Here is a 26,266-nt window from a genome sequence, read left to right as displayed (position 1 = left end):
CCTTCCATGCATCCTGGATCATCGCCCGCGATGACTCCTGTTGTGTCTGTAGACCTGCCGAGGACCGAGTTTGAGGTCCCGGGCAGGATCGTAGCTTAGAATGTAATTGATCAAGCCGTGACTGGATCCCGTTTGCCGGATCCAGACGGTTTGAACTGAACCTGACCAATAGCGCGCACTGGCAGGAAGATCCATTGTTTGCCGGTGCGCATGAATTGGGGGCTTCTGGAGGTTGGTTCAGTTCTCAGTTTTGCTTGTGCCATGCTGGGGCGCCCATAAAGAGTTCAAATCATTGCTGGCATCCATGTCCACCTCCGACCCCATGGATTTAATGAATCCCATTCGCCAAGATAATTTGGCTCCCCCTACATGTCAAGTCAAACAGATTATCGTGCATCCCTTTGCTCCCCTCTGGTGTTGCAGCTCTCTCACACCCCACGTTCTGTCTGTTGGGCTTGTGCTACAGCCTGTCTTGTGCTTACAATTCTCTCTCGTAGGCATACCCTCCTCCCAGGAATGGAATGGGGATCGAATACCTGAAATTCCCACCTGAATTTCTGTCTGGCTGATTACTGCAGTTGTCAAACGAGTGTGCACATGCATGACATGCTCCATGATAGTCCAATTAAGGAGATTCCCAAGGAATTGGTTCCACTTCAGGAATTAAGGCCAGTTCAGCCATGTTCTCCACGGAAGCCGATCGGGATCGTCTGCAGATGAGCTGCAAATCTCGGGGATCTCCAGGTACCACCTGGAGGCCAGCCTTGATGGATCTCCATTGATGCTACCTTACCACCAAGGAGCGACCTGCCCCTACTTTCTTACAGGAAGACACAAAACACTACTAGTTAAGCAAAAGTACTGTATTGAACAGAGGGTTTCACAGGTAGGCATCCATCGTCCTTGGGCGCAAATGCCCATGGCTGGGCTTGAGAAGATAAGTGGGGATGGGGCGCCGGAGGGTAGCATAAGCCGAACCCGGGGGCTTGGGGTAGGAAACAGTATAGACACTGCTCATCTTGGCTTGGTCTTTGCCACTCCATTTCTTCATGAGATGCTCATAAAGGCCATAGTTTGTGGGAGGTTCTGAAAGAGGAAACAGTAGAGTTGTGGGTCCAAGTCAAGGTTTTGGTTTTTGGTTTGGCTTTAAGGCCCTACGCGGGACCTCCTATCTGAATATGTCCCCTGCAGGGTGCTTCGCTCAGTGACAACAAGCCGTCTGGTAGTTCCCGGCCTGCAAAAAGTCCAGTTGGCCTTGACCACCAGGGCTTTCTCTGCCTGGTGGAGGGCCCAAACCAGGGCCCAAACAGAACTGACACAGTTCCGTAGGGACTGCGAGACGGAGCTCTTCCGCCAGGCTTCTACCCACCCACTACAACCCTCCCCCCCAGAAGGCAGGTTTGTCAAGGTTGGCACCAGAAGATGGAACCCAGCAGAGGAGCCCAAGATCTTCCCTTGCCCTGGCCTCAATCAAACGCCTGGCGGAAGAGCTCTGTGGAACTGCATAAATCACGTTTGCAATCCGTGAGACTCAAAACGGCAGCATGGCATGGCCTGGTCCCTTCCAAAGCTAAGCAACGTCGGGACTTCGACGGGAGACTACCAAGGAAGGCTCTGCAGAGGAAGCCAATGCTTCTGGGTCACCTTGAAAGCCCCTTGCTGGGGTCGCCATGAGTTGGCTGCAACTTGACAACATGCAGCTACATCCGTAGGGACAAAAGGAACATGGAAATGGGGACCTAAGCAGCAAAGGGATTGGGAAGGACTGAGCAGAAACGCCAGTAGGATCTTGCCTCAAGGCCTCTATTGAGAGGGAGAGGGTAATTCGGAATGGTTCCCAGCCTCCCACGCAGGAATACCTCTCGGGTGGTTCTCATACACCCCACGGGCACATACCGACAACGGAGAAATCCGATTTTTCGGGAACCCAGCCCATTTTGTGCCGGCTCCATTTGCGAAGTGGGGGCAGCAAGGCGTTGTAGCCGTGCCGGTTGAAATGGTCGTCGTATTCCGAAACTAAGTGCCAGTGGTTGGATTCATTGTGATGAGTCAAGACCTGCTTCTTGGGCAGCCCCTGAAAGGGAATCAGCCGACGCTTACTGACTTTCTAAAAAAATGTGGATTCGTTGGTTGACAAAGCAATGACACCGTTTGCAGCCATTTTGCTCCCCCAGAAGACGGCGATGAAAAAGAAGAAGAGTTGGGTTTTATACCCCGCTTTTCACTGCCCGAAGGAGTCTCAAAGCGGCTTACATTCACTTTCCCTTTCCTCTCCCTGCAGCAGACACCCTGTGAGGGAGGTGTCTGCTCTGATATGACTGCTCTGTGAGAACAACTCTAAGAGAACTGTGATTAGCCCAAGGTCGCCCGTCTGGCTGCATGTGGAGGAGCAGGGAAGCAAACCCGGCTCACCGGATTAGAAGACGATGCCCTTAACCACTATACAACCGTTTATGCACAGGAACTTCCCTGCCCCAGCTCCCATGGAGGAACACAAATCGGGGATGGATGAGGTCCACTAGGCCAAATTATCCCCGTGTGGGTGCAGGAAGAGGTGAGACAACCTGCCACGACTAAAACTCCAGCCTGCAGCCTGGCATGAAACCTCCAGTGCATAAACGGTCAATCAGGCGTATCCCCAGAACAAAGAATGGTCTGGTAATACGGAGGAACATTCTCCATTTCCTTCTGTGGACTAGGTAGTCTGAGAGTCTGAGAGGGAGGGAGAGGCCAGGGGCCATCTGCCACGTGACCTTCTGTTTGACCCCCCCTTACTTACTTCCAGTTTCTTCATATTTTTCCTCATCAGTGTTCGGTCGGGCACCTCAGTGGGGAAGCGAACGTAGTCTCTTCCGTAAATGCTCTTGCAGGTTTTCTCAGGATGCTGCCTAAACTAGGACAATCCAAACAAGCAGCCGCCAGTTCATTTTGAAAAGGAAACCATTTCTTCGTTGGTCTTTCAAAGGGTCACGATCCTAGTCCTTCACCTAACAAGTCAATGGCTACAGGGAGCTTTGCCAGCGCTGGATTGGGAAATGCCTGCAGACTTTGGGGGAGGAGCCATAAGTGGGCGGGATTTGGGGAGGGGAGGGACCTCAGGACAACGCTCTGGAGTTCACCCTCTAAAGCAGCCATTTTCTCCAGGAGAATCTCTCTAGTCCAGAGATGAGCTATAATTCCTAGTCCAGAGATGAGCTATAATTCCAGGGGATCCCCACGTCCCACCTGGAGACTGGCATCCATAGGCAGGCTGGTTCTTTTGCAGCTTATGGGAAATAAGACCCTTCTGGTGACTTTGTGCAATGTTTCCTTTGACCTTTCTATTGCTCCAGAAAGTGGGAAATTGGGGGGGGGGGGGATTTATATTGAGATTTTGCTTGCATTTTTATCTTCTCCTTTTCTATTGGTTTCCATTTCTCTGTTTCAATGGAACACTCGTGTAGACATGAAACCCTGGGGTTTCTTGATGGCCCTGGAAGGGTGTCCTGAATGTGTGGGAGTTAAATATATTTTATATATTTTCAAAATTTGTTAAACATTTTTTGGGTGACAGGAGCCCCCTCCCCATATGGCCAATGATGGGCCCAGAGGGGGTCTTCCCAACCATATTCAGCACCATCTTGTCATTTCTGGGATTTCTTGAAGACCGAAGGTTTAAGCGGTTTCTCACTGGTCAAAACGTTGAGAAAGGCTGGGTCAATCAAACCAGGGTCTCCAGATTAGGGGCTGCCGCTCTTAACCTCTACACTAAGTTGACTCTAAGGTCCCACCACTCCCCAAACCTCCCTTTCTAAGCTCTACTCCCAACGTTTCAGGAAATTTCCAACCCAGAATCGGAAAACCTCTCTGTTCTCCTCTCCCACAAGTCCATTTTGCTGTTGAAGCTAGAGAACCCCTTTTGACACGAATGGGCCAGACTTGGGTCTGAGCTCCGGAACCATGTGCCTCAATCAAACGATCATTGACAATACACTCCCAAAGACATGCGCTGTTCCTTCCAGCTCCAAGCACCTGGGAAGTCTTATCCTAACATCTCCCCACCATACCTTTTGCCTTTCTTCCAGCCAGTTCCCAATGAGCACTTTGGTAGAATATTTGGGCTCAACTCTCCAGCTAGGGATGTACCATTCCTCCGCACCTCGGTACGTGGTGAACATGGCTGTCGTTCACATGTTCCGTTCACCGGCGAAAGCGAACGCACCTACGTTTCCATGCCTGTCTGTGCAGAGTGGGACGTTTAACCCTACGAATGGCCATCATCTCAGGTTCTCTGTTGTCAGCTGTCTCCACGGTAACCCTCCAGGCAACGGAGGACTCCACCGCTGTGAAATGAATGCTCTTGTTCCACTGGAACTCTGACACAGAAATAGGAGAGGCCCGAAACTTTTTTGGGGGTGTTTTTTTTAATTAAACAGGAGTCCAGGGCTTCTACCTGTTAACTGAAGGCTGGTGATGGAAAAGAACAGAATCTCTGGACACATCATGGATTTGTGCGAAGTACATGACAGTTGATTTATTTGCACATGGCACATGTGTAAATATGTGCTGTAGGCTTGGAGCGATGCTATTCAGGTGCGGGTTTCTAAACTGAGACGGCCGTGTATGATTGCGGGCTGCAATGCATTTACCGAAAGCCCAGATAAAGGGTTGTTTTCTTCAATACCTCCAAACGAACGTTCCTTTGACTGTCAAAGGATGGAACCTGTTCAGTCGTTCCATGTTCTCTTTTATTGTCCAAAATATGAGGCAAAAATAGACACATTTCTGACAATTTTGAGGATTTTGAGCTATTCATCCTTTCCCGAGAACAGAAAATTGTTTTTGAGTGGTTTATGTAAAAAGGCATTGTTGATGTAGCAAACTTCTGTTTTACTGTTTAAAAAAAAGAAATTTCTTATACTTTTTTAGGTGTACAGCGTACGGCCTATTAATTAAACCTTAAGAAATGAGAATGTATCTGTGTGCAAAGCCAAGTGGGTGGAAATACATTTCTGAGGGAACTGGGAGTCTTTGGTCAGATTTATTGGAATATCTTGACAAACTCACTAATAGAGAATAGGCCAGGGTTCAGTAAAATGAAAGAAAATATCTTAGAAAAAGGAATCCCCCACCCCCAGGTTCTCTTGGCCAACATTGCTCCAAGTGGCAGCAGGGAGTGGGGGGAAAGGCAACATCAGCTGCATCATGACACCACGGGGCAACTCTAGGAATTGCTTGAAGCTCTATATTATCATAGAGTTTCCAGCAACTCCTAGAGCTACCCTACGTCACTTCCAGGTTACTCCCAGAAAGGAAGAAGAAGAGTTGGTTCTTATATGTTGTTTTTCTTTACCCAAAGGAGTCTCAAGGGGGCTTACAGTCGCCTTTCTTTTCCTCTCCCCACAACAGACACCCTGAGAGGGAGATCAGGCTGAGGGAGCCCTATTACTGCTTGGTCAGAACAGCTTTATCAGTGCTGTGACGAACTCAAGGTTTTGACAAGGGGAACTTTGACTCTCAAAGCTTATACCCCCCCAAATTTTGTTGGTCATGAAGGTACTTAAGAACCAGCTGGGTGTCATGGTTAGGAGTGGCAGCCTCTAATATGGAGAACTGGGGTTGATTCCCCCCACTCATCCTCCACATGCAGCCAGCTGGGTGACCTTAGTTTAGTCAGTTCTCTCAGAGCTCTCTCAGCTCCACCATCCTCACAGGGTGCCTGTTGTGGGGAGAGGAAGGGAATGGTGATTGTAAGCCGCTTTGACACCTTCCGGTAGTATAAAGCGGGATAAAGTTCTTCTTCTTTCACTGAATCTAGCTCTCGTCCCGCACGCTAACGGGGCTACCCTCCCGCAACAGACCAATCAACTCCCCCAATCCTTGAAGTTCAGCGAGGTGATTTCTACAAACTCTGAATAAACCTGACAATGTTATCGAGTCCTTCTTTCCCCGACGGAAAAGTAAACCAGCCGCTGTCGAAGAAGCTGATGATTCCATGGAACCCGTTAATAACGTGATACCAAGTCACGGGGACGCCGCTGTCCTCTAACCTTTTCTTGTACAGCAGCCCGTCGTCCCTCAAAACGTCGTACTCACAGGTGACGATACACGTCCGGGGGAGCTTACTGATCACAGCCTCTTCCGCCAGCAAAGGTGAGACTTCCGGAACGCACGCGTTCTTCAGCTCTTTGTAGACCTCGTCGTCGCAAGAAACAGGAACCCAAGGCTTGTAACCTCGGCCTTTGAATTCTTTGGGGATGTTGTCTGCGCCGATCCACTTCCTGTAGCGCAGCTTTTGATCCACGGGGACGTGGCAGCCTTGCAAGACCTCTTCCAACAAGGACGCCTCTCCGTTCAGGTAGTTCAGGAAGTAGAACGCAGCCCGTTCCCGGAACAAAATGGGCACCGCCTGGTTCTGCTGATACGAGGGTAAGTTGAAGTCCGCGGCCTGGAGGGCGGGATAGATGAGGATCTGAGCACAGATCTTCGAGAGGCCCTGGCGGCCCACCAAGGTTTGGCACACCACGGCGGCAAGGGTGCCCCCGGCGCTGTCTCCGGCCAGGATGACCCGGGCGCTGTCCACGCCGTAGTCGTCGGCAGTCTGGAGGAAGTGGGTGGTGGCGGCGAGGCAGTCGTTCAGCTGCGCCGGATACTTGTGCTCGGGAGAGAGGCGGTACCTAAAGGCACGGACACAAATCGGAAATGCAGTTATCTGCGATTGAGCTGGGGCTTGTTAAACCAGAGAGAGAGACAGAGAGTAAAAAATAAGAGAGGCCGCAGAAAGTACCACAGAGGCCACTTTGTTATCACAGCCGCACAGGAAAGATGGGAGCACAGATTTATGATTTAAATGTCCTCTTTTTTTCCGCCTTCTGTGATTGGCTGATGCAAACAGCAATTTGCAACAATGGCACAAGGCTACGCTCCAAGAGGACCGTGACAGGACAAATAATTCTGAAGAAGATATAGAAATGGTGACTTAATTAGCCGGCGGAACGACCATTCATTTGTGATCGGGACTCCCAGCAATTGTCATTCATTCATTCATTCATTCATTCATTCATTCATTCATTCATTCATTCATTCATTCATTCATTCATTCATCCATCCATCCATCCATCCATCCATCCATCCATCCATCCATCCATCCATCCATCCATCCATCCATCCATCCATCCATTCATTCCCGCCACTCCCAAGGATGGCTCGTGGTGGCCATGTACGGGATTCCCTGCCCTGTACGTGATGCAATCTTGTCAACCCGGCAACCCACTGGGCTTGACTTACTCCACAGACACCACCACCGATTCGCTTTCTTTGGAGAGGTAACGGCACATCTTTTCGTAGGCTCCTGCAAAGCAGAGATTTCCAGGGGTGTTTCATTTGCAAATGGAAGAATAGCCTCTCCCCACCTCCCCCCCCCCCCGGTCATTATTTGTGTTCCTCCCACTCCATCCGCAGATAATCACCATCTATGGAAATGCGGGCACAATACACACTTCAGTACAGCTGCAAAGTCAGAGAGAAACCGCAAACAGTCAAACGTACCTGGGGATTAGGGACGACCCCCCTGCCCTTACCTAGGTTGCTTTTGCAGTGTACGGGAAAGAAAGAGGCTGTGATCGCAGAAGGGAATAGAAGTTGGCCCTTAAATTATTGCCCAGGTGATTTGGATGAGGCAGGACCGAGGTCCGCAACAGGGGCTTGTGGGTCAGAATGGAAGGCATGAATAATTTTAAATCATCCCGGACGGACAGTTATATTCCTAGGCTCCCTATAGAATGTAAGAGGGGAAATATATAATATTCATGATCAGGAGGAATGTCCCCGTGCAAATTCAGCGAAGCACCCCTGCTTCAAAGGCTGCCAGTTTAGTGTAGTGGTTAGGAGTGTGGACTTCTAATCTGGCGAGCGGGTTTGATTCCCCACTCCCCGACATGCAGCCAGCTGGGTGACCTTGGGCTCGCCACGGCACTGATAAAGCTGTTCTGACTGAGCTAGCAGTAATATCAGGGCTCTGTCAGCCTCACCCACCTCACAGGGTGTCTGTTGTGGGGAGAGGAAAGGGAAGGCGACTGTAAGCCGCTTTGAGACTCCTTCGGGTAGAGAAAAGCGGCATATAAGAACCAACTCTTCTTCTGCCTACAATTGGGGCACAGAAGAATTTGAGAAGGTGCTACTCACTGATGCTCCCGAACATGAATCCACCTCCGTGGAAGAACACGATGCCTTTTCTTCGCCCAGCAGAGGGAGCCTTGGGCTGGTAGATTCGGACAGGTACGTGTTTAAACATCACATCCTTTATGAAAAGTTTGGCATCTTGCCCTTGCTTCCGTCCATTTCGCAAGTACCGGACAAACTGGATTTGTCTGCAGATATGCAGGTTCTCCAAAATCCTTCCCTTCGGGGGGTGGGGAGAGAAAGAATGGGCAGATTTAGAGAAAGACTCCTCCTAGTAGATGTTCATAAAACGGCAGGTAGATCTATACTTGCCAGCCTCCAGGTGGGCCCTGGAGATCTCCCCGGAATTACATCTGACGTACAAACTACAGAGATTAATTCCCCTGGAGTAAACGACAGCCACGGATGATGCATTATACCCTGCTGAGGTCATTCCCTTCCTAAATTCTGGCCTTCCCAGATTCCATCCCCAAATAACCAGGAGGTGAGCAAACTGTGGCATTTGCTGGCTGGGGCTCATGGGAATTGTAGTCCATGGACATCTGGAGGGACACAGTTTTATTCAAGGTGTGAGCTTTCGAGTCCAAGCACTCTTCTTCAGACTAAGAGCTACTGGACTCTGGTTTTATTGTGTTTCTATAATCCACCAAGACTCCTGGGCCTGTTGCATTATTATTGTTGAATGTTATACGGTTACTCTGTTGCTATTGGTTAATAATATGAATGTTATATTAATGTTATAGCTAGTTATATGTACTGTTGCCTGTATAGTTTTTCAGTTCTGTGTAAACCGCCCTGAGCCTTCGGGGAAAGCGATATATAAATTCAGATAAATAAATAAATAAAATAAATATAAGGCACCAACTTCCTCCCCAAACCAAACCGCAACTGGGGTTCAAGCGCCTGCCTGCCCAGTCGCCAAAGGGCCGGCGGTTTCAGCTCCTCGCTCGACCTTTGCCCAGCCGCCCAGGGCGCTTGGAGCGCGGCGGGCCCCTTGCCAACGTTCGGGCTCCGGGTTCGAATCCCGCCCTCGCCTCTCCTCCCCCGACTCACCACGACGGCCATGCCGACGGTCAGCGCGTGGAGGAGCCGCAGCTTGGCCGGCTGCTCGACCTCCGGGGGCACCTCCGCGTTGGTGGCGTCGAAGTAGATGCTGCCCACCACCACCAAGACCACCGCGCCCAGCAGGGCGGCCGCCGCCAGGAGCAGCAGCGCGTAAAGCAAGCCCATGACGGCCCCCGAGCCCCGGCGCAAGAGCGGCTGCGGCTGCTGCTGGCCCGGCCGGCGATGGCGGGGCCACTGCGATTTCCTGCTGCGGAGAGCGCCAGCGCCGCCCGCTCCTCCTCCTCCTCCTCCTCCTCGCCGGCCGCAGCGGAGCTGCAACTGCAGCCGCTGCAGCCGCTGCAAAGGCCGCGCCCTGCAGCAAGGAACGCGCCGGGGACAGAGGGGGCCCGAGGGGAGCCGCCAAGGCGCGCTGCCAGCTCCCGGGTGGGAGATCCCCGGAGGCTTTGGGGGAGGAGCCGGGAGGGGGAGGGGGAGGGGGAAGGGGAGGGAGGCGGGGAGGGATCTCAGCGTTGCGTAAGGCCGGGCTCTTCCTCCTCCCAAGCAGCTCTGTTCTCCAGGCGAACTCACCTCGGTAGTCCGGAGATGAGCTGCGATTCTCGGGAGTCCCCAGGTGCCACCTGGAGGCTGGCATCCCTAAGTCCCCCCCCTGCAAAGTCCCCCCTCCATGGGAACTGATCTCTATTGTCTGGAGGTGAGCTGCAATTCTAGGGAATTCCCCAGGTGACACCTTCATGCTGGCATCCCCCCAGTCCCTCCCTCCAAAGCAGCCCTAAGCCCCCCCCCTCCAAAGCCCCCCCCTCCATGAGAACTGTAGTCTGGAGATGAGCTGTGATTCTGGGGGGTCCCCAGGTGCGACCTGGAGGATGGCATCCCTAACTGCTGATCACAGATTGAAAAGCCTTGGGAGAACATCGTGGCCAGAAAGAAATGAGAACCAGGTGCGGCAACAGGTTTTCGTACTTGGTGGTGGTGGGGGCGCTGGAGTTCTCCTGGGATTGCAGCACACTTCCAGCCACATGCCCTCTCCAGCCTTCTACCCCATTGAAGTCCCACCCATCCCCAAACCCCGCCCTCCTCAGGTTTCACCCTGCAAAACCGTCAGGTGTTTTCCCACCCAGAGCTGGTGACCGCATGTGAACCGGTTTCAGATTTCCCGGTTATGGGCAAACCGGTTGTCAGCTCTGGATGGGGAGATACCTGGCAGGTTTTTTCTAGGGGTGGGGGAGTCTATAATGGGCAGTGTTCGGGGTGGGGGGGGGAACTCAGTGAGGTGTAAAGAGTGTGTAAATCTGCCCCTCTTTGGAAATTAAGGCACAGGCTGGGTGGCATGATACCGTTTGATTGCATTTTAAGCCGTGGTCGGATCCACCTTGAGTCCCCCTGAGAAAAGTGTCCTCAAAACGTCAACAAACAAACATGTACGCATGGAACGATGGGTGTTTCTCAAGGGGGAGAGGGTTGGTTTATTGGGGGTGTGTTTCAGGGCTCTCTTCCCCATGGAAATGCAGCAGGTATTCCGATGGAGCAGCAGAGGAATGTGAGCATCCGTTTCTAAAGGCCATGTACAATCTTGCCAGCAAGAAGTATTTCCGGAAGAGGGTACTTTAACCCCCAGTCGTCTGGAAAAGCCTGGGAGGAACCCGGGCCCCAAAGCAAAAAAGTCTGCTTTACAAATTAGCCACGTCCCCCCTCCTGCACTGTTGCACTCAGACCATGCGCAGTCAGATATACAAATCTTGGTTTAATTAAACACATTATAAACACCTTATAAATTCCTTATAAACCTGACGATGCTGTCGACTCCCTTTTTGCCGGAAGGGAACGACAGAAACCCGTCGAAGAAGTTGATCACCCCGTGGAAGCCGTCCTCAATGTGGCACCAAGAGACGGGCACCCCGTTATCCTCCAGCCGTTTCTTGTACAGGATCCCGTCGTCCCTTAGAACGTCGTACTCGCATGTTATAATAAAGGTTTTGGGCAGCTGGGAAAGAATGGCGTCTTCGGCCATCAGGGGAGAGAAGGTCGTCTCCAGGGCCTGCTTCACCACCTCGTAGACGTCGTCCAAGAAGGAGGCAGCTTCCGACGGCTTGAACCCCCGGGCCTTGAATTCTTGCGGGATGTTCTCGGAGTTGATCCACTTCCCAAACCGGGTCTTGATGTCGCTGGGGACGTGGCAGCCTTGCATGACCCGGTCTAAGACGGACAGATCCTTGTTGAGGTACTGCAGGGCGGAGCAGATGACGTGCTCGCGGTACAGGATGGGCACCGCTCGGTTCTGTTGGTAGGAAGGCAGGTTGAAGTCGATGGCTTGCAGGCCGGGGTAGATCAGAATCTGAGCCAGCGGCTTGGCCAGATCTGCCCGGCCCACGAGAGCTTGGCAGACGGAAGCGGTGAAATTCCCTCCCACGCTGTCACCGCTGATGATAACGCGGGCCGGGTCCACGCCGTAGTCTTCGGCTCTCTTCAAGAAATGCACAGTGGCAGTCAGGCAGTCGTGAAACTGGGACGGGTACTTTTGCTCGGGGGCTAGCTGATACCTGGGTGGAAATAAATTGGACGCAAGCGCTTAATGGTCATATTTTTCCGCCTCTGTTTTAACCCACCCAGGAAGCACATATTGAGTGAGTCTAGGGTTGTCAGAGCCTCTTGTGGCGCAGAGTGGTAAGGCAGCCGTCTGAAAGCTTTGCCCATGAGGCTGGGAGTTCGATCCCAGCAGCCGGCTCAAGGTTGACTCAGCCTTCCATCCTTCCGAGGTCGGTAAAATGAGTACCCAGCTTGCTGGGGGTAAACGGTAATGACTGGGGAAGGCACTGGCAAACCACCCCGTATTGAGTCTGCCATGAAAACGCTGGAGGGCGTCACCCCAAGGGTCAGACATGACCCAGCGCTTGCACAGGGGATACCTTTACCTTTACCTTTAGGGTTGTCAGGCTCCCGGCGGGGTTTGGAATCACGACGACTCTCCAGGCTACAGAAAATTTTCCCTTGACAAAAATGGCTGCTTTGGAGGGTGGACCCTTATTTATTTTATTTATCATTAGATTTTTATCCTGCCGCGAGCCCGCTTCCCTGGGAGCGACGGCTTGCAACATATTAAAACCACAAACCCCGTAAAATACAAGCTCAAAAGCAGACAAGAAGGACAAAATGCAAAAGATGGCAATCACTCAATCCCTCAATCAGCCCATGTTCCTCCATTCATCCTAGGGCATCCTAGGTTCTCCTTGCAGATCTCCAGGGGTTTCCCAATCCTAATTGCATCCATCCCCGATCCGTTTTGCCTTTTGGGAGAGATCTTCATGCCCGGTGTCATGGCCTGGGAGCGTGTGACCCGGGCAAGAGACTTTGGGCTGATCCTGCGTTGAGCAGGGGGTTGGACTAGATGGCCTGTGTGGCCCCGTCCAACTCTATGATTCTGTGACTCCCCGCATGAACACACAGGAAGACGTGAAGCTGCCACGAGTCAGACCATGGGTCCGTCAAGGTCAAGATTGCCTACTCTGACCGGCAGCTGCTCTCCAGATTCCCAAGCAGAGCTCTTTCATGCCACCAGCTGCGTGAATTGTTTGAAACTGGAGAGGCTAGTCCAGGGAAACTGCGGCCCTCCAGATGTCCATGGACTACAATTCCCATGAGCCCCTGCCAGCGAACGCTGGGAATTGGGTCCATGAACATCTGGAGGGCCGCAGTTTGACTACCCCTAGGCTAATCGTTCAACCCGGGAGCTCATAGAATCATCGAATCATAGAATCATAGAGTTGGAAGGGGCCATACAGGCCATCTAGTCCAACCCCCTGCTCAATGCAGGATCAGCCCTAAGCATCCTAAAGCTTGTACAGGGCTCTGCCCAGGAGCCTTAGCTGCTGTTCCACACAGAGCACACTGCCCCCTTGTGTTTATAGCTGCAAATGCATGCATGCACACCCACCCGCATGCAATCGCACACCCAACCTGCAAGAGGCAGCGGAAGGCAACTCCCTCACTGTCTCTCCCTCCCTCCCTTCCTCTCCCTCCCTCTCTCTTACACAAGGAGTACAAAAACATCAGCGTCTGTTCGGTCCAGTGTTGTACCCATTAGGGAACGGATGCTGGTCTAGATGGACGTTTGTTCTGACCCACTGGGATTTTGTAATTTTCTGGTGCGGTTACGATTGTAGGTGGCGTGGACCCCACCGATAGACCCTCAAAGGAAATAACAGGATGGTCTTCCCTTTGTTTTTTTTTTCTTCTCAAATGCCAGTTTTCCTCTCATTGTTTGGCAAATGACAACACCAGGTATTTGTTCTCCGTTTCCATAGCGGAATTCAAGGGTATAGCCGCCTTAGTGTCATGGTTGAAAGCAGCTGCGGCTGGGTTTGATTCTCTGTTCCTCCACATGCTATGTGACCTTGGGCTAGTCACAGTCCTGTTAGCACTATTCTCATGGAGCAGTTCTGTCAGAACTCTCTCAGACCTACGTACCTCACAGGGTGCCTGTTTTGGGGAGAGGACGGGAAAGTGAATGTAAGCCGCTTTGAGACTCTTTAGGGTCTCCTTCTTCTACATGGATCTCTCCTACCTTCTTGCCACAATATTGCAAAATTGGTTAGGCTGACAGAACACCACCGGCCCAAGGTTACTTGCTCAGTTCCAGAGCTGAATGTGGATTTGAACTCAGGATTTTCCAGTTTCTCCTCCATCTCACAAACCCCACACTGGCTCCTGTTATGTACTCACCCAACAGATACAAGCACTGAGTCGCTTTCTTTGGCGATGTACCGGCAAACGTGGTCGTAGGAATCTGAAAAGCAGCAGTTGAATAGTTAGTTTAGACTGTTTTTTTAAAATTGGATCTAACCCAGTCAAAGGTTTGGAATCAAAGCTTTTGTTATGCTAGTAATGGAGCCGTGCTTAAGCCTTCAAATGCAGGGAGCGATGGTCAAATGGAAGAGGAGGATGAGGAGAAGAGTTGGTTCTTATATGCCACTTTTCTCTACCCAAAGGAGTCTCAAAGTGGCTTCCATTCACTTTACCTTTCCTCTCCCCACCACAGACACCCTGTGAGGGAGGGGAGGCTGAGAGAGCCCTAAGATTATTGAAGAAGAAGAAAAGTTGGTTCTTATATGCCGCTTTTCTCTACACAATGATGGGCCTGGAGGGGGTGGGAAGGGGAGGGGCCCTGGGTGGGCGTGTCCACAGCTCTGCTTCCCAACCAAATTCTGCACAATTGCGCCACTTCTGGGGGTTCTGGATGCCTGAAGAATGTTTCAGGCTGCCATAAAATATTTCAAGTGGATAGGCTTGCATGGGATTGCATTTAAATCTCCAGTTTACTGGGTTGTCAACAATTTCTAGAGTCTCCAGGTGGTAGCTGGAGGCCTCCTGGGATTGCAGCTGGTCTCCTCATTACAAAGATCATTTCCCTGGAGGAAATGGCTGATTTAGTCTATGGCATTAGAACACACTATGGTACATGGCCTACCCTCCCTGAAACCTCCCCTCCTGAGGCTCCAGCTCCCAAATCTCTGGGAAAGTCCTAACCCAGAGATGGCAACCCTGGATGCATAGCAGGTGCAAAGCAGGTCATTGGGCCCCAGCCCTTCCACTTCTCCTTTTGATGGGTGTGTGGGTGGGGAAACAGGGTGCAATTGCAAAATGTTCCTTTTTGGGGTTGGCTTCTTGTAATATTTCCCTAGAACTTCCCCATTTTAAAACCAACAACCACATGAACTTCAAGAGTTTCAGAAGCCAAGAATATTTAAAGCTCCGTTTTATTTTCATGCAGCAGGCTTGGCCAGAGCCAGCTTGGTGTAGTGGTTAGGAGCGCGGACTTCTAATCTGGAGAGCCGGGTTTGATTCCCTGCTCCTCCTCCACAGGCTGCCAGCTGGGTGACCTTGGGCTGGTCACAGTTCTCCCACAACTTTCTCAGCCCTACCTACCTCACCGGGTGTCTGTTGTAGGAAGAGGAAGGGAAGGCGATTGTAAGCTGCTTGAGTCTCCTTTGAGTAGAGAAAAGCGGCATATAAGAACCAACTCTTCTTCTTCTTCTTCTTCTTCTTCTTCTTCTTCTTCTTCTTCTTCTTCTTCTTCTTCTTCTTCAGTAATCTCAGGGCTCTCTCAGCCTCACCCACCTCACAGGGTGTCTGTGGTGGGGAGAGGAAGGGAAGGGGATTGGAAGCCACTTTGAGACTCCGATAGAGAAAAGTGGCGTATAAGGACCAAATCTTCTTCTTCTAAGAGAATTCAAATACTTTAGAGGTAATGATAGGCATGCCAGTCCCCAGATGGGACTTGGGGATTCCCTGGAATTAGAGCTCTTCTCCAGACTAAAGTGATCAGTTCCCCTGGAGAAAAGGTTGACTTTTGAGGGTGGAGTCCATAACATTATACAAAGCTAAGGTCCCTCCCTTCCCCTAATCATAAATGTATAGTGCTTTTTGACCCCTTATGGAATCACAAGTCTTGAGTCTTTTAAAAATTAATGTCATTCCTGATTTATTTTTGGGAGGGGGGGACTTTAGAGAGGCATTCTTTGTGTTTTAACTGTTGGAAACAAATATTTTTGGCTTTGCCTGCATGCTTTGCCTGCATATTGTATGCCTATTTGTTGCTCCAGGCAGTTTGCCTAAAAAAAAAAATCCCATCCCTGGAAGAAGGGAGAGGGAGACAGGTGTGAGGGCGGGACATTGGAGGCGGAGTTAGCACTTCTTCACCTCCATACATTTCTTTTGCATGTAGTCTGCTGGTTGTTCGCTGGGGGATAGCGCTTTCTAGGTTGGTGAATCCACTTTTTGGGATTCACCAACTTGTGCTTTAAAATGGTGGATATCGTGAGTAGTTTGCTGGCTGGACGCAGGAGGTTGGTGAATAAAGCATTTTTTTGGGGGGGGTTGAATAAATTTATGGCGTGCGGAATGGCCTCTGTCTTATATTGTAAGACTGGATTTTTAATTGCTGTGTTTGTTTGTTTTTATTTGGTCTAGGACGGTAACAACAACAATAATAAAGCGTGTTTGCCAAGAAGCTCTGATAATTACGGGTGAAGCAACCTAACGTGCCGTCTGCATTCTTTTGTGCATTCTTTCTCCTTTTTGAGGCTATCTCAGGACTCTTAATAAACACATTAATTCATCTGTCTTCATAGCAGTCTGGCAGGCTGGTTTCTCCCTTCCAACAGTAAATCTAAAGGCACCTCGGAACTGTGGCTAACTCTGTGCGATGTATACCCACAATATACGCAAGCTATAATACGGTATGCGTGGGGTGTGTGCTGCTGATTTATCAGTGCATAAACAACATTTGGGAATGTGGGTGCTAGAAAACAGTAAAGGACCCCCAAATAAAAAACAAAGGGTTCCATTCCCCCCCCCTCCCGAGAGAGAAGCGAAATTATTTGAAAAGTGGATTTGCGGAGACAAAACAACAGGCATGAGAAATTTCAAAACCTTCCCCTGCAACTCTGACATAGGTCATAGGCCAAAACTGTTCAACCCAAAGCTCTTGTGAAACCTCCGGATTTCCTTCTCTCCCTTGTCAACTACTTGTAGGAAATTGCAGCAGAGCTTTCCTCCGAAAGCCCTGTTATTTATCCCCCCCCCCCCCCGAGGCAGATGGTCAGGTTGGACTGTCGCCCTTAAAAGATCTCGCCACTGGGGTCAGAATCCGCTTTTTGAATGCCTTGTGTGATTTGCAAAAGAGGGAGCTGAGCAAATTGGTACCAATAAGTGCAGAGCGATAAGCCGTTTTGAAGCTGTTGACCTAGGTGGGGGGGGGGGCAAGCCATTTGTGACACTAAATTGCAGTCCTTCCTCTGCCCATTATCATGCGGGGGTGGGGAGCGAGAAGAACGTTGCAACCTTTTCTCCCAATTCCCCCATTAAAATCCTCCTTCCAAGGGGAAAATTTATCGGCACTCATGTTGCATGCCCACTTCATCAGATAACGTCTGATGTGGGGTCTGAGGACGTGGGTGTGCACACAAATGCCCGAACCCAGAATCAGGCGTCACTGGTCTTTGAGGTGCCCCTGGACTCCAAATTCGTTCTGCTGCTTAGAGCCAACGTGGTCGCCCTCTTGAACCTGACCAGGGCCAATCCACCCTGTTTCGCTTTCAGGATTGGGCTAGCCAGGTCAGGAGCACTAGAAGAGGACGAAAAGGGAAACAAATGGAAGAAACTGGCTCATTCCGAGAAAAAACAAGCAAACCATCATTTTCGGTGGCAGCAACATTCAGGAGCCCACCGGAGAGGGTCCAGTTGTGCAAAACAAACAAACAAACAAAAATGCCACGGGAAATGCAAGATGCCTTATAAAAAATTATTCCTTGAAAAAAAAAAGGACTATATAATATTTGGCTGACTTTTCAAGATGCCTTACTGATACTTCCAAACATCCAGCCTCCTCCGTGGAAATAGATGACCCCTCTCCTTCCTTCTGATTTGGCTTCTCTGGGCTGATAAACCCTCACGGGGATGTCCTCGAAGGTTAAATCCATGGTCAAGAGCTGGGGATCTTCTCCCAGTTTTTTGCCTTCTTGGGTGAAGCGGATGAAACGGATCTGAGAGCAGAAGCAGAGGTTCTCCAGAATCTTCCCCTGTTTGAAAAGAAGACACGAATGCATGACGCTTGCCCCATCTCGAATCTGAGTACTGGTCCACCATGTGTGGTCATGCCTGGACATGAAGTGGGTCTCCAGGGTGTCTTCTGGAGGTCTTTTGCATCATCGGCTTCCTGGTTCCTTTCTATCTGGAGATGGCAGGGATTGAACCTGGCACCTTCTGCATGCCAAGCAGCTGCTGTACCACTAAACCACAACTCCCTCCCTGAAGGCATATATTGAGGGAAGCATCTGGGGAACGGTAAGAACATTTTGTTTCACGGGATTAGTCTTTCCAATTCAATTTTCCTTTCCTCGTGTGTTCTGTTTGGGGCTTGTAGTTTTCCTTCCGGTTGGGAAGCGGCAAGGACAGGGGTCCTAAAGAACCGCACAGTTTCTGAACAATCCCAATCCTTCCTCCAAGGGATCTATGCTCCCTTGACCCTTGTGATAGTTGGTAGAGCCTGGAGTTCTCCCAGAACTGCGACCGATCTACAAAGATCAGTCTCTTTGGAGGAAATGGACCACTTTGGAGGATGGCCACTATGCGTAACCTCCTTGCTGAGCTCCCTCCTTGAACTCTGCCCTCTCCAAACTTAAACAAATAAAATCATTATATTTAGAAGAGAAACATTTTTGTATAGAAAGAGGAGAGAGAGAAAGAGAGAGTCCTGTCTAACTGTTCTGTTGTCCTCGTTTATTCTAATCTGTTCTGGAGGCAAGCAGGGAGGACGTGTGATCAAGGGAGCAGGAATGAACCAATCAGGACACTGGAAGAAAGAACTGGAAAAGTTCCAGGCAGTTCCTAATCTAGCCATGCTAAATACACAGCTCCTCCAATGCTCCCTTCAGGATATTCTGCAGAAGCTGATGAATCATGCACAGAGCTTGCCTATTCCAACAAATAACTGGAACTCTGAAATGTGCCCGGAAGCCAATTGGCAGCTAGTGAATATCTTGGCGCACCAGTAAGACACGCCCTTTGTAATTTGCATTTTATATTAATCGAAGCCTCTAGGTGGTGTAGTCAAACTGCGGCCCTCCAGATGTCCAAATGCTGGCAGGGGCTCATGTAGTCCAGGGGTAGTCAACCTGTGGCCCTCCAGATGTTCATGAACTACAATTCCCATGAGCCCCTGCCAGCAAATGCTGGCAGGGGCTCATGGGAATTGTAGTTCATGAACATTTGGAGGACCACAGGTTGACTACCCCTGATGTAGTCCATGGACATCTGCAGGGCCGCAGTTTGACTACCCCTGGAAAAGATACCTGCCACATATGTCATTTAAAACATCAAGCCTGCATCCGCTGCATTTTATTTCAGGTGAATTTTGAGTGACATAAACATGGTCAAAGACCTGTGCGGTCTAGCGTTGTGTTTCCTACTGTGGCTTGCCTTCTTCTGTTTTTTTATTCCAGGGGTCTCTGGCCACGCAAGCTTCATTAAGCTAGATTCAAGTGGGTTGCTTGCCACGTTGGTTTGAAGTAGCAGAATAATGTTTGAGTCCTGCGACACCTTCAAGTTTTATTCAAGGTTCTCTTTTGATTCCTCTCCCGTCCCACCGTTGGGAATGCACCTGCCTGCTGATCTTTAATCTTGACATTTTTATTTCCTTTACTATGTTTGCCCCCCTAGGGTTGAGCCCAAGCGAAAGATATCCTGATAAACCTAGCTTGTTATTTCTGTAACGTCCATGTGACCGATAAACATGCTCATTATGCTGAATACTAATCTCTTTCTTATTATATATGTAGTCTTACAACTCTTATTTCATTGTCTAGGTGCTCTGTACGCACAACAAGCTTACCTTGAATAGAATCATAGAATCATAGAGTTGGAAGGGGCCATGCAGGCCATCTAGTCCAACCCCCTGCTCAACGCAGGATCAGCCCAAAGCATCGTAAAGCATCCAAGAAAAGTGTGTATCCAACCTTTGCTTGAAGACTGCCAGGGAGGGGGAGCTCACCACCTCCTTAGGCAGCCTATTCCACTGCTGAACTACTGTGAAAAATCTTTTCCTGATATCTAGCCTACATCGTTGTACTTGTAGTTTAAACCCATTACTGCGTGTCCTTTCCTCTGCAGCCAACGGAAACAGCATCCTGCCCTCCTCCAAGTGACAACCTTTCAAATACTTAAAGAGGGCTATCATGTCCCCCCTCGACCTCCTTTTCTCCAGGCTGAACATTCCCAAGTCCCTCAAACTATCTTCATAAGGCTTGGTCCCTTGGTCCCTTGAATAAAACGTGGTTGCTCTCAAAGGTGTCATTGGACTCAAACTTTGTCCACCATTTAGCTCTCAAGGCGAAGAGGAGCTGAATAACCCTCACCAGGATTCTGAGATCCGATCCTTCCAAAGAACGGTTGTTGTAGCTTCATTGCGAAATTCAAGCAGACGTATTTAGCAATTCCTCGAGTGAAATGCATTTGGGGATTTCAAGAGAAATCCAAAGAAGTTTAATACTATGTATGATGGGGGGAGGGGGGAAGCAGAAAGAGTCATGCATCCTTAGGTTGATGCTGAGTCAAATCCAAGATGGATTTTGAATGTCCAGTTCTGGGGGGGGGGGGGAGGGGGGGAGGACATCAGCAAGAATTGCCATTTCCTACGCTCTCTCTCCCCTGTTCGAATTGAAAGATGGTAAATTTGAAGTGAAGTTTTACACTGGCAAATCCAGCACCGGAGGACTTCCCTAGAATTCCCCCACTCCCACCCCCAGTTCTTGTTCAGTCGCTTACACAGGAAGAGCTTGATTCAACTGACTGTGCTTCCAAATTGATTTGCAATGCTAATTTTTACACAGTGCTAGGCAGCCTACTGAATTGCTTGACTGATGCATGTAAGAAGGGCCGTCCTGGACCTGACCGGCTGTGCGGGTAGCCCAGCATCCTGTTTCATGCAGTGGCCAGCCGGTGTCTCTGGAGGACCCACGTACAGTACCTAGATGCCAGTCTGACCCATTACCATAGACGCCTATTTTATTGCATGAGTGGCAGAGAGATGGTGTCGTTAATGGGAACACCCTGGAAAACAAGCCACGGGATCTGCTGAAATGGAAAAAGAAATCCTGGCAGCATCAAGGGAATAAATGGAACGCGGCTATCTATTGGTGTAGCGTAGTTTGGTGTAGTGGTTAGGAGTGCGGACTTCTAATCTGGCAAGCCAGGTTCGATTCTGCACTCCCCCACATGCAACCAGCTGGGTGATCTTGGGCTGTTCTGACTAAGCAGTAATATCAGGGCTCTCTCAGCCTCACCCACCCCACAGGGTGTCTGTTGTGGGGAGAGGAATGGGAAGGCGACTGTAAGCCGCTTTGAGCCTCCTTCAGGTAGGGAAAAGCGGCATATAAGAACCAACTCTTCTTCTTCTTCTATCGGTCCCAGCAGCCACAATTCTAAATGTCTTTATTGACTCCGTTTGCACCCTTTGGCATGAGTGGGCATTCAAATGAGGGTCTCCCAGATACCAAGCCCTCCCCTCTAAACCATGAACCCTGCACTAATGCAAGCATCCATCTGACGGGGAACCTCAGACCCCAAAGTAGCTTCCAACTCCCTCAACTTACCAGAGCTGCAGAAACGATCAATAACCAGTGTAGGATCCGGAGCTTTAGTGGCTGGTCGATCCCAGGAGGGATCTCTGATCGAGAGAAGTCGTAGTAAATCGCCCAGATGAAAACCAGGGCAACAGGAGCAAGGAATAACTGCAAAATCAAAAGAAACCAAGTGTAGTCTGGCTCCATGTCCCTTCCGAGCGATGAGGTCTGCAGATGACTGGGATATCCTACTCCCTCTGTGACTCTTAGGGAAGTGTGCCCTATGCCCTTGGGAAATGCCGTGTCCGTCAGGTTGACTTGGCTCAGGTTGTACCGGTAATGCAGGAAGAGTGTATTTAAAGGTGGGAGGGAGGGAGAGGGAGGGACAGAGAAGGAGGGAGGGAGGGAGAGATGTCAATGCATCATGTTTCAAACAGTTGTGCAAGACACAATTGTCCACAGCAGAGACGAAATTGCCAAAGCTTTGCAGCTGTCTGGGAATTGACTATGTGTCTTGAGATTCTCTAGAGGTGTTTGCCTCTTTCTTCCCCCTTCTTTCATTAAAGGAATGGCCACATTCCCACTGGGCACTTTGCGAGAAATAGGCTGTGCCACGCCGATGCCTCAAATTACAACATCTTAACGATCGGGTGAATCCGCTTTTTCGGATCCCCCCCACTCTCGCTACAAATCGGCGGATGTAGCGAGGGTTTTGCCGTAAGGAGATGGGATGCGGACGGCGTCGTGTGAAATGACAAAAACATGGCGTCTGCAAAAGGTAAGGCACACGCTATTTTTAACAGGTGCGGAATGGCACCAGGTTCCGTTCACACTCTGCAGCGTTGTACAAGTTGAGAAATTTAAGCCAGTGCTGTTGCGTTGGAGAATGTCTAGCCACTGGTGAAGGGAAACTCCTTGCAAACAAGTTTTTTTTATATCGGAGTTCGTTTTGGCTTGGCTCTGGATTGTTATTAAAAATTCAACTTGCCGCCTCATCAGTATTTCTTTTCTTCATTTGACTAGTCCGTGGACTGACAGGTCTTTCTGTTTTTACATTGTCAGCTGTTTGGAAAAGCCGGGCTTCAAAGGAATCATCCCAACAATGGTAGATCTCATATATTTCTTGGAAATTTCATCCACAGCTCAGAAAGGGAAAATTCAGACTTTTTGGTCCATAGGCCTTCTTTGGTCCATAGACCTTCTCCATCCCAACGACTGCTGATCTCACAGGAGCCCCTTTTTGTCAGGCTACCGAAGATCTGAAGGTGCAGTGAATGATATATCAAGAAGAGTCCATTGGACTGCGGTGAAAAACATTGCACTGAATATTCGGTCCTTGGACCAAAACATCTGAATTCACTTTTTTATTCGCGGCTACCTTCCTTCAAGGACTCTCGGCGGTTCACATAAAACAATCCCCATAAACCCCCCAATCCCTGAAAACAAGTCTATGTTGTGAAGGACATTTCCAAACAATGTATGTCCACGTTCTGTGCCGAGAATAGAACCGTCGAGCAGAATAAAGAAGACTCGTTTTTGGAAATAAGGACTTGAATATTCCTGCAAATATTGCGGTCCATCACAAGGGAATTCTTTCTGTGTTGACCCGGTCTGTGCACAGGATTTTTTTTTTTTAAAGGGGGTTACCCAACCCTATCCCCCTCCTTTGTGCACGACCTTAGTGTTGGCTGAGTTGTCCCGTGTACCCATTTGTGCTGCTGGATTGCCAATGGCAGCCGTTTGTGAAAGCAGGATTTCACAGGGACCATCCTAGATGACTCACTGCAAAAAAGCTTGGCCTGACACAGCCCGATCCGCAGCAACGTGTTCAAGCAGCGGGAAGGAGAGAAAAGCTGCCTGTCTGGAAATCCTCCGTGGGATCTGCAGCTCTACCACCAAAAGTGTTGTTGTTTGGGAATGGCAATTTCGGACTAGGTGCCTGAATTAGTCAGGTTCACCCCCTGTGGCTGGATTCACCCAATGGAGGTGGGGCTGTGGCTCCTTGAAGAAACCTCTCCTTTGTACGCAGAAGGTCCTAGGTTCAAACCCTCGCATCACTAGACAGGAGGTGATGTAGAACAGGGGTAGTCAACCTGTGTTCCTCCAGATGTTCATGGACTACAATTCCCATGAGCCCCTGCCAGCATTTGCTGGCAGGGGCTCATGGGAATTGTAGTCCATGGACATCTGGAGGACCACAGGTCGACTACCCCTGATGTAGAAGACCTCTCCTTGGCATCCTGGACCAAGAGTCTGGTACATTTTAAGGCAACAGGAGTTCTCCAGCTACCACCTGCAGCTTGGCAACGCTAATGGTACCCCACTGAAATCTCTCCACACCTCTTCCCAAACCCCACCCTCAAATCCCCCAAATCTGGCAATTCCTAACCAGAAACAGGCAGTCCTACTGCCCCACCAGAGAGTCGGAGGCTGAGGAGAACCAGCCCAACGCTCACATCTGAACGGCATCTCTTGGCCCAGTATTGTGGACAAGCAAGGAGAAATGAGGCCAGCCATGGAGCCGGTTGTGCTTGGCGGCCAGGTAGGGTTCTCCAGTCACCCACAGCTGCCCAGGAATGGTAACCCACAACGATAGGAAGGGAAGTCTATTAAAGTCTATTAAAGTCATAATTATGAAGAACAGGCTGTAATGAACCCAAGTAAACTCACGTGCTGGTGTCAGGAGTCTTTAATCCGGGATGAGACGGCATTGCTGGTTTTGTCCTGCTCCGATAATGTAGAAAGAGGTGTACGTTTTGCAAAATTGGGATTTCCCTATTAAAATATTTGTGTTTTTTTTTAAATCATTTGTACATCAATCAATCATAGAATCATAGAGTTGGAAGGGACCTCCTGGGTCATCTAGTCCAACCCCCTGCACTCTGCAGGACACTCCCAACCCTATGGCTCATCCACTGTCACCTGCCACCCCCTTGAGCCTTCACAGAATCAGCCTCTCCGTCAGATGGCTCTCCAGCCTCTGTTTAAAAATCTCCAAAGATGGAGAACCCACCACCTCCCGAGGAAGCCTCATCTTTGGCTCTGGCCTGGATGACCCAGGCTAGGCCAGTCTGGGCAGATCTCAAAAGCAAAGTAGGATTGACCTTGGGTAGCATTTGGATGGGAAAGCTCCCAAGAAGCTCAGGATCTCTGAACATGTCCCGGCTTCAGCTCAGCAGTGAAAAAGAACGCACCATCCCTGTGTATTCTAGGAATGCTTCTTCTGCTTCTCATGCCTTTATGCTTCTGAGTTTTACATACTTCCGTTTAGCTGAGGTTACCTGGCCCGTTTTTCCGATGGCTATCTATTTTAAATATTTTATCTCTGGTGATTTTCACCTGTCGATTGGCGAACTGCCTTGAACTTGGGATAGTTCCGCAGGGCCTGCAGAATAGAGCTGTTCCGCCCTGCCTACGGTTGAAATTCCGAACTCCCTGCATGGAAAATCAGCCAGACTGTCAGCATTTGGTGAAATCAATTGTGTTTTTTTTTTTTAACTAATGTGGATATAGGATGGTAGAAATATCAATTGCTGTACTGTTGTTACCCACCCTGAACTTTTGGAAGGGCGAGAGGCAAATACAAATTTATGATTGTTATCTGCTCTGCTCTGTTACCTGCTCGGTGCCTTTGAGAAATAGTGGGTTGGAAATAAATGTATGATCATGGTTCATTCATTGCCTGGATCGGCCCCTTCTAAAACCCTTGCAAGACATTAACACAGACCCAATGTGGTGTAGCAAGTCGAATGTCGGACAAAGATCTGGAAGACCCAGGTTCGGATTCCTACTCTGCCATGGAAGCTTGCGCTGTGCTCGTATTGGGCCATATGACCATATATGGTGATGTTGACCGGCTCCCCTCTCCCAAAATAGCCAATGATGGGCCAGTGACGGGGTGGGAAGGGGAGGAGTCTGGGGTGGGCGTGTCCACAGCTATGCCTCCCGACCTTATTCTGAATGATTGCGCCACTTCAGGGGTTTCTTGAAGCCTGAAGAACGTTTCGGGGGGTTCTTCATGGTTAAAAAGTTGAGAGAGGCTGCCTTAAAAGAAAAAAAAAAACCCCCAACAACTCCTCATCAAGAGGCCTGACCCAGGGAAGGAAGAAGCAAAACAAGAATGAATGCAATTAATTATGTTTGTCAGCAATTTCCAAATGACTGGTGACAAACAGAAGGGCTCCCTCAGAATAATTCCTGTTTTGATTCCTGGGTGTTTACCTTTGCTCATAATGCCCTTGCTTAGCCTGTTCCTCCCTTGATGCTGGCCCCAGTGCATCCTGTGGCTATGAGAGGATGCAAAGGAACATTTGCCTTTTCTAGCCCTTTGGCCAAGGGTTCTCTGCCCCAGCTTGGATGCTACCAAGAAGCAGTTTCTCCTCTCTTCGCCCTTTTCCTCTCGGCATTCCCCGATCCTCACCTCATCTTTTCTTGTCTCTCTTGCAGTCTTTCCCCAAACTCTCATGCTGTGCTGTTTTGTGAATGATTAACACCCTGAAGCTGGAATGGAATTAGGGTTGCCCGCTCTGGGATGGGAAACACCTGAAGACTTTTGGGTGGGGTCAGGAGAGGGCAGGATTTGAGGGGAGGGGCCTCAGTGGAAGCTCATGCAATAAAGTCCACCCTCCCAAGCAGCCGTTTTCTCCAGGGGGGACTGATCTTTGACACCTAGACACCAGTTTATGCACTGGAGGTTTCATGCCGGGCTACAGGCCGGAGTTTTAGGGGCGCCAGGTTGCCCCACCTCTTCCTACACCCACGCGAGGGAGCATTTGGACTGGTGCACCTCATCTGCCCCTGATTTGTGCTCCTTCATGGGAGCTGGGGCAGTGAAGTTTCCAGTGTGTAAATAGTCCCAGAGATGAGCCGTCAAACTGGGGGATCTCCAGGTCCCACCTGGAGACTTAGCATCCCTAAACCCATGTGGA

The 26,266-nt window shown here is 49.9% G+C and overlaps 3 protein-coding genes across 5 annotated transcripts; all 3 read right to left on the bottom strand.

Moving 5' to 3' along the window:
• Window positions 1-848: 848 nt before the first annotated feature.
• CFAP107 (cilia and flagella associated protein 107) lies at window positions 849-4,285 on the bottom strand. 2 transcript variants are annotated; one of them, XM_077311812.1, is made up of 4 exons: window positions 4,047-4,285; window positions 2,780-2,893; window positions 1,897-2,074; window positions 849-1,086 (listed from the first exon to the last, which is right to left on the bottom strand). In XM_077311812.1, the coding sequence occupies exons 1-4, from the start codon at window positions 4,155-4,157 to the stop codon at window positions 881-883; spliced, it is 609 nt and encodes a 202-aa protein (XP_077167927.1). In that variant the 5' UTR covers window positions 4,158-4,285; the 3' UTR covers window positions 849-880. The 2 variants fall into 2 exon arrangements, with proteins under 2 accessions (XP_077167927.1, XP_077167928.1); XM_077311813.1 differs by having other exon boundaries at window positions 2,780-2,888; window positions 4,202-4,272.
• Window positions 4,286-4,709: 424 nt separating this feature from the next.
• Window positions 4,710-9,678, bottom strand: LOC143824466 (arylacetamide deacetylase-like 3). Its single transcript, XM_077311811.1, has 4 exons — window positions 9,214-9,678; window positions 8,164-8,380; window positions 7,267-7,330; window positions 4,710-6,656 (listed from the first exon to the last, which is right to left on the bottom strand). The coding sequence occupies exons 1-4, from the start codon at window positions 9,388-9,390 to the stop codon at window positions 5,882-5,884; spliced, it is 1,233 nt and encodes a 410-aa protein (XP_077167926.1). The 5' UTR covers window positions 9,391-9,678; the 3' UTR covers window positions 4,710-5,881.
• A 1,125-nt stretch (window positions 9,679-10,803) lies between these two features.
• LOC143824685 (arylacetamide deacetylase-like 4) lies at window positions 10,804-25,844 on the bottom strand. 2 transcript variants are annotated; one of them, XM_077312178.1, is made up of 6 exons: window positions 25,759-25,844; window positions 24,009-24,113; window positions 21,369-21,506; window positions 17,582-17,798; window positions 13,942-14,005; window positions 10,804-11,762 (listed from the first exon to the last, which is right to left on the bottom strand). In XM_077312178.1, exons 4-6 carry the CDS (start codon window positions 17,697-17,699, stop codon window positions 10,991-10,993), a joined length of 954 nt encoding a protein of 317 aa, XP_077168293.1. In that variant the 5' UTR covers window positions 17,700-17,798; window positions 21,369-21,506; window positions 24,009-24,113; window positions 25,759-25,844; the 3' UTR covers window positions 10,804-10,990. The 2 variants fall into 2 exon arrangements, with proteins under 2 accessions (XP_077168293.1, XP_077168292.1); XM_077312177.1 differs by lacking the exons at window positions 24,009-24,113; window positions 25,759-25,844 and having other exon boundaries at window positions 21,369-21,651.
• Between the last annotated feature and the right edge of the window lie 422 nt (window positions 25,845-26,266).

Source organism: Paroedura picta, chromosome 15, assembly GCF_049243985.1.
Source record: "Paroedura picta isolate Pp20150507F chromosome 15, Ppicta_v3.0, whole genome shotgun sequence".
Classification (NCBI taxonomy): domain Eukaryota; kingdom Metazoa; phylum Chordata; class Lepidosauria; order Squamata; family Gekkonidae; genus Paroedura; species Paroedura picta.
This window is presented reverse-complemented; position numbering and strand designations above follow the sequence as displayed.

Bases quoted from the DNA above. Each gene is read 5' to 3' on its own strand.
- CFAP107 (XM_077311812.1), bottom strand. From the start codon at position 4,157: ATGTTCACCACGTACCGAGGTGCGGAGGAATGGTACATCCCTAGCTGG. The intron at 2,894-4,046 runs GTATGGTGGGGA...GGATTGTCCTAG, and splicing joins GGCTGGAAGAAAGGCAAAAG to TTTAGGCAGCATCCTGAGAA. The intron at 2,075-2,779 runs GTAAGTAAGGGG...ATTCCCTTTCAG, and splicing joins AAAATATGAAGAAACTGGAA to GGGCTGCCCAAGAAGCAGGT.
- LOC143824466 (XM_077311811.1), bottom strand. From the start codon at position 9,390: ATGGGCTTGCTTTACGCGCTGCTGCTCCTGGCGGCGGCCGCCCTGCTG. The intron at 8,381-9,213 runs GTGAGTCGGGGG...CACCCCCCGAAG, and splicing joins CCGTCGGCATGGCCGTCGTG to GGAAGGATTTTGGAGAACCT. The intron at 7,331-8,163 runs GTGAGTAGCACC...TCTGCTTTGCAG, and splicing joins ATTCATGTTCGGGAGCATCA to GAGCCTACGAAAAGATGTGC.
- LOC143824685 (XM_077312177.1), bottom strand. From the start codon at position 21,545: ATGGAGCCAGACTACACTTGGTTTCTTTTGATTTTGCAGTTATTCCTT. The intron at 14,006-17,581 runs GTAAGGCATCTT...GCTGCTTTTCAG, and splicing joins CTGGATGTTTGGAAGTATCA to ATTCCTACGACCACGTTTGC. The intron at 11,763-13,941 runs GTGAGTACATAA...ATTTCCACCCAG, and splicing joins TCAGTGCTTGTATCTGTTGG to GTATCAGCTAGCCCCCGAGC.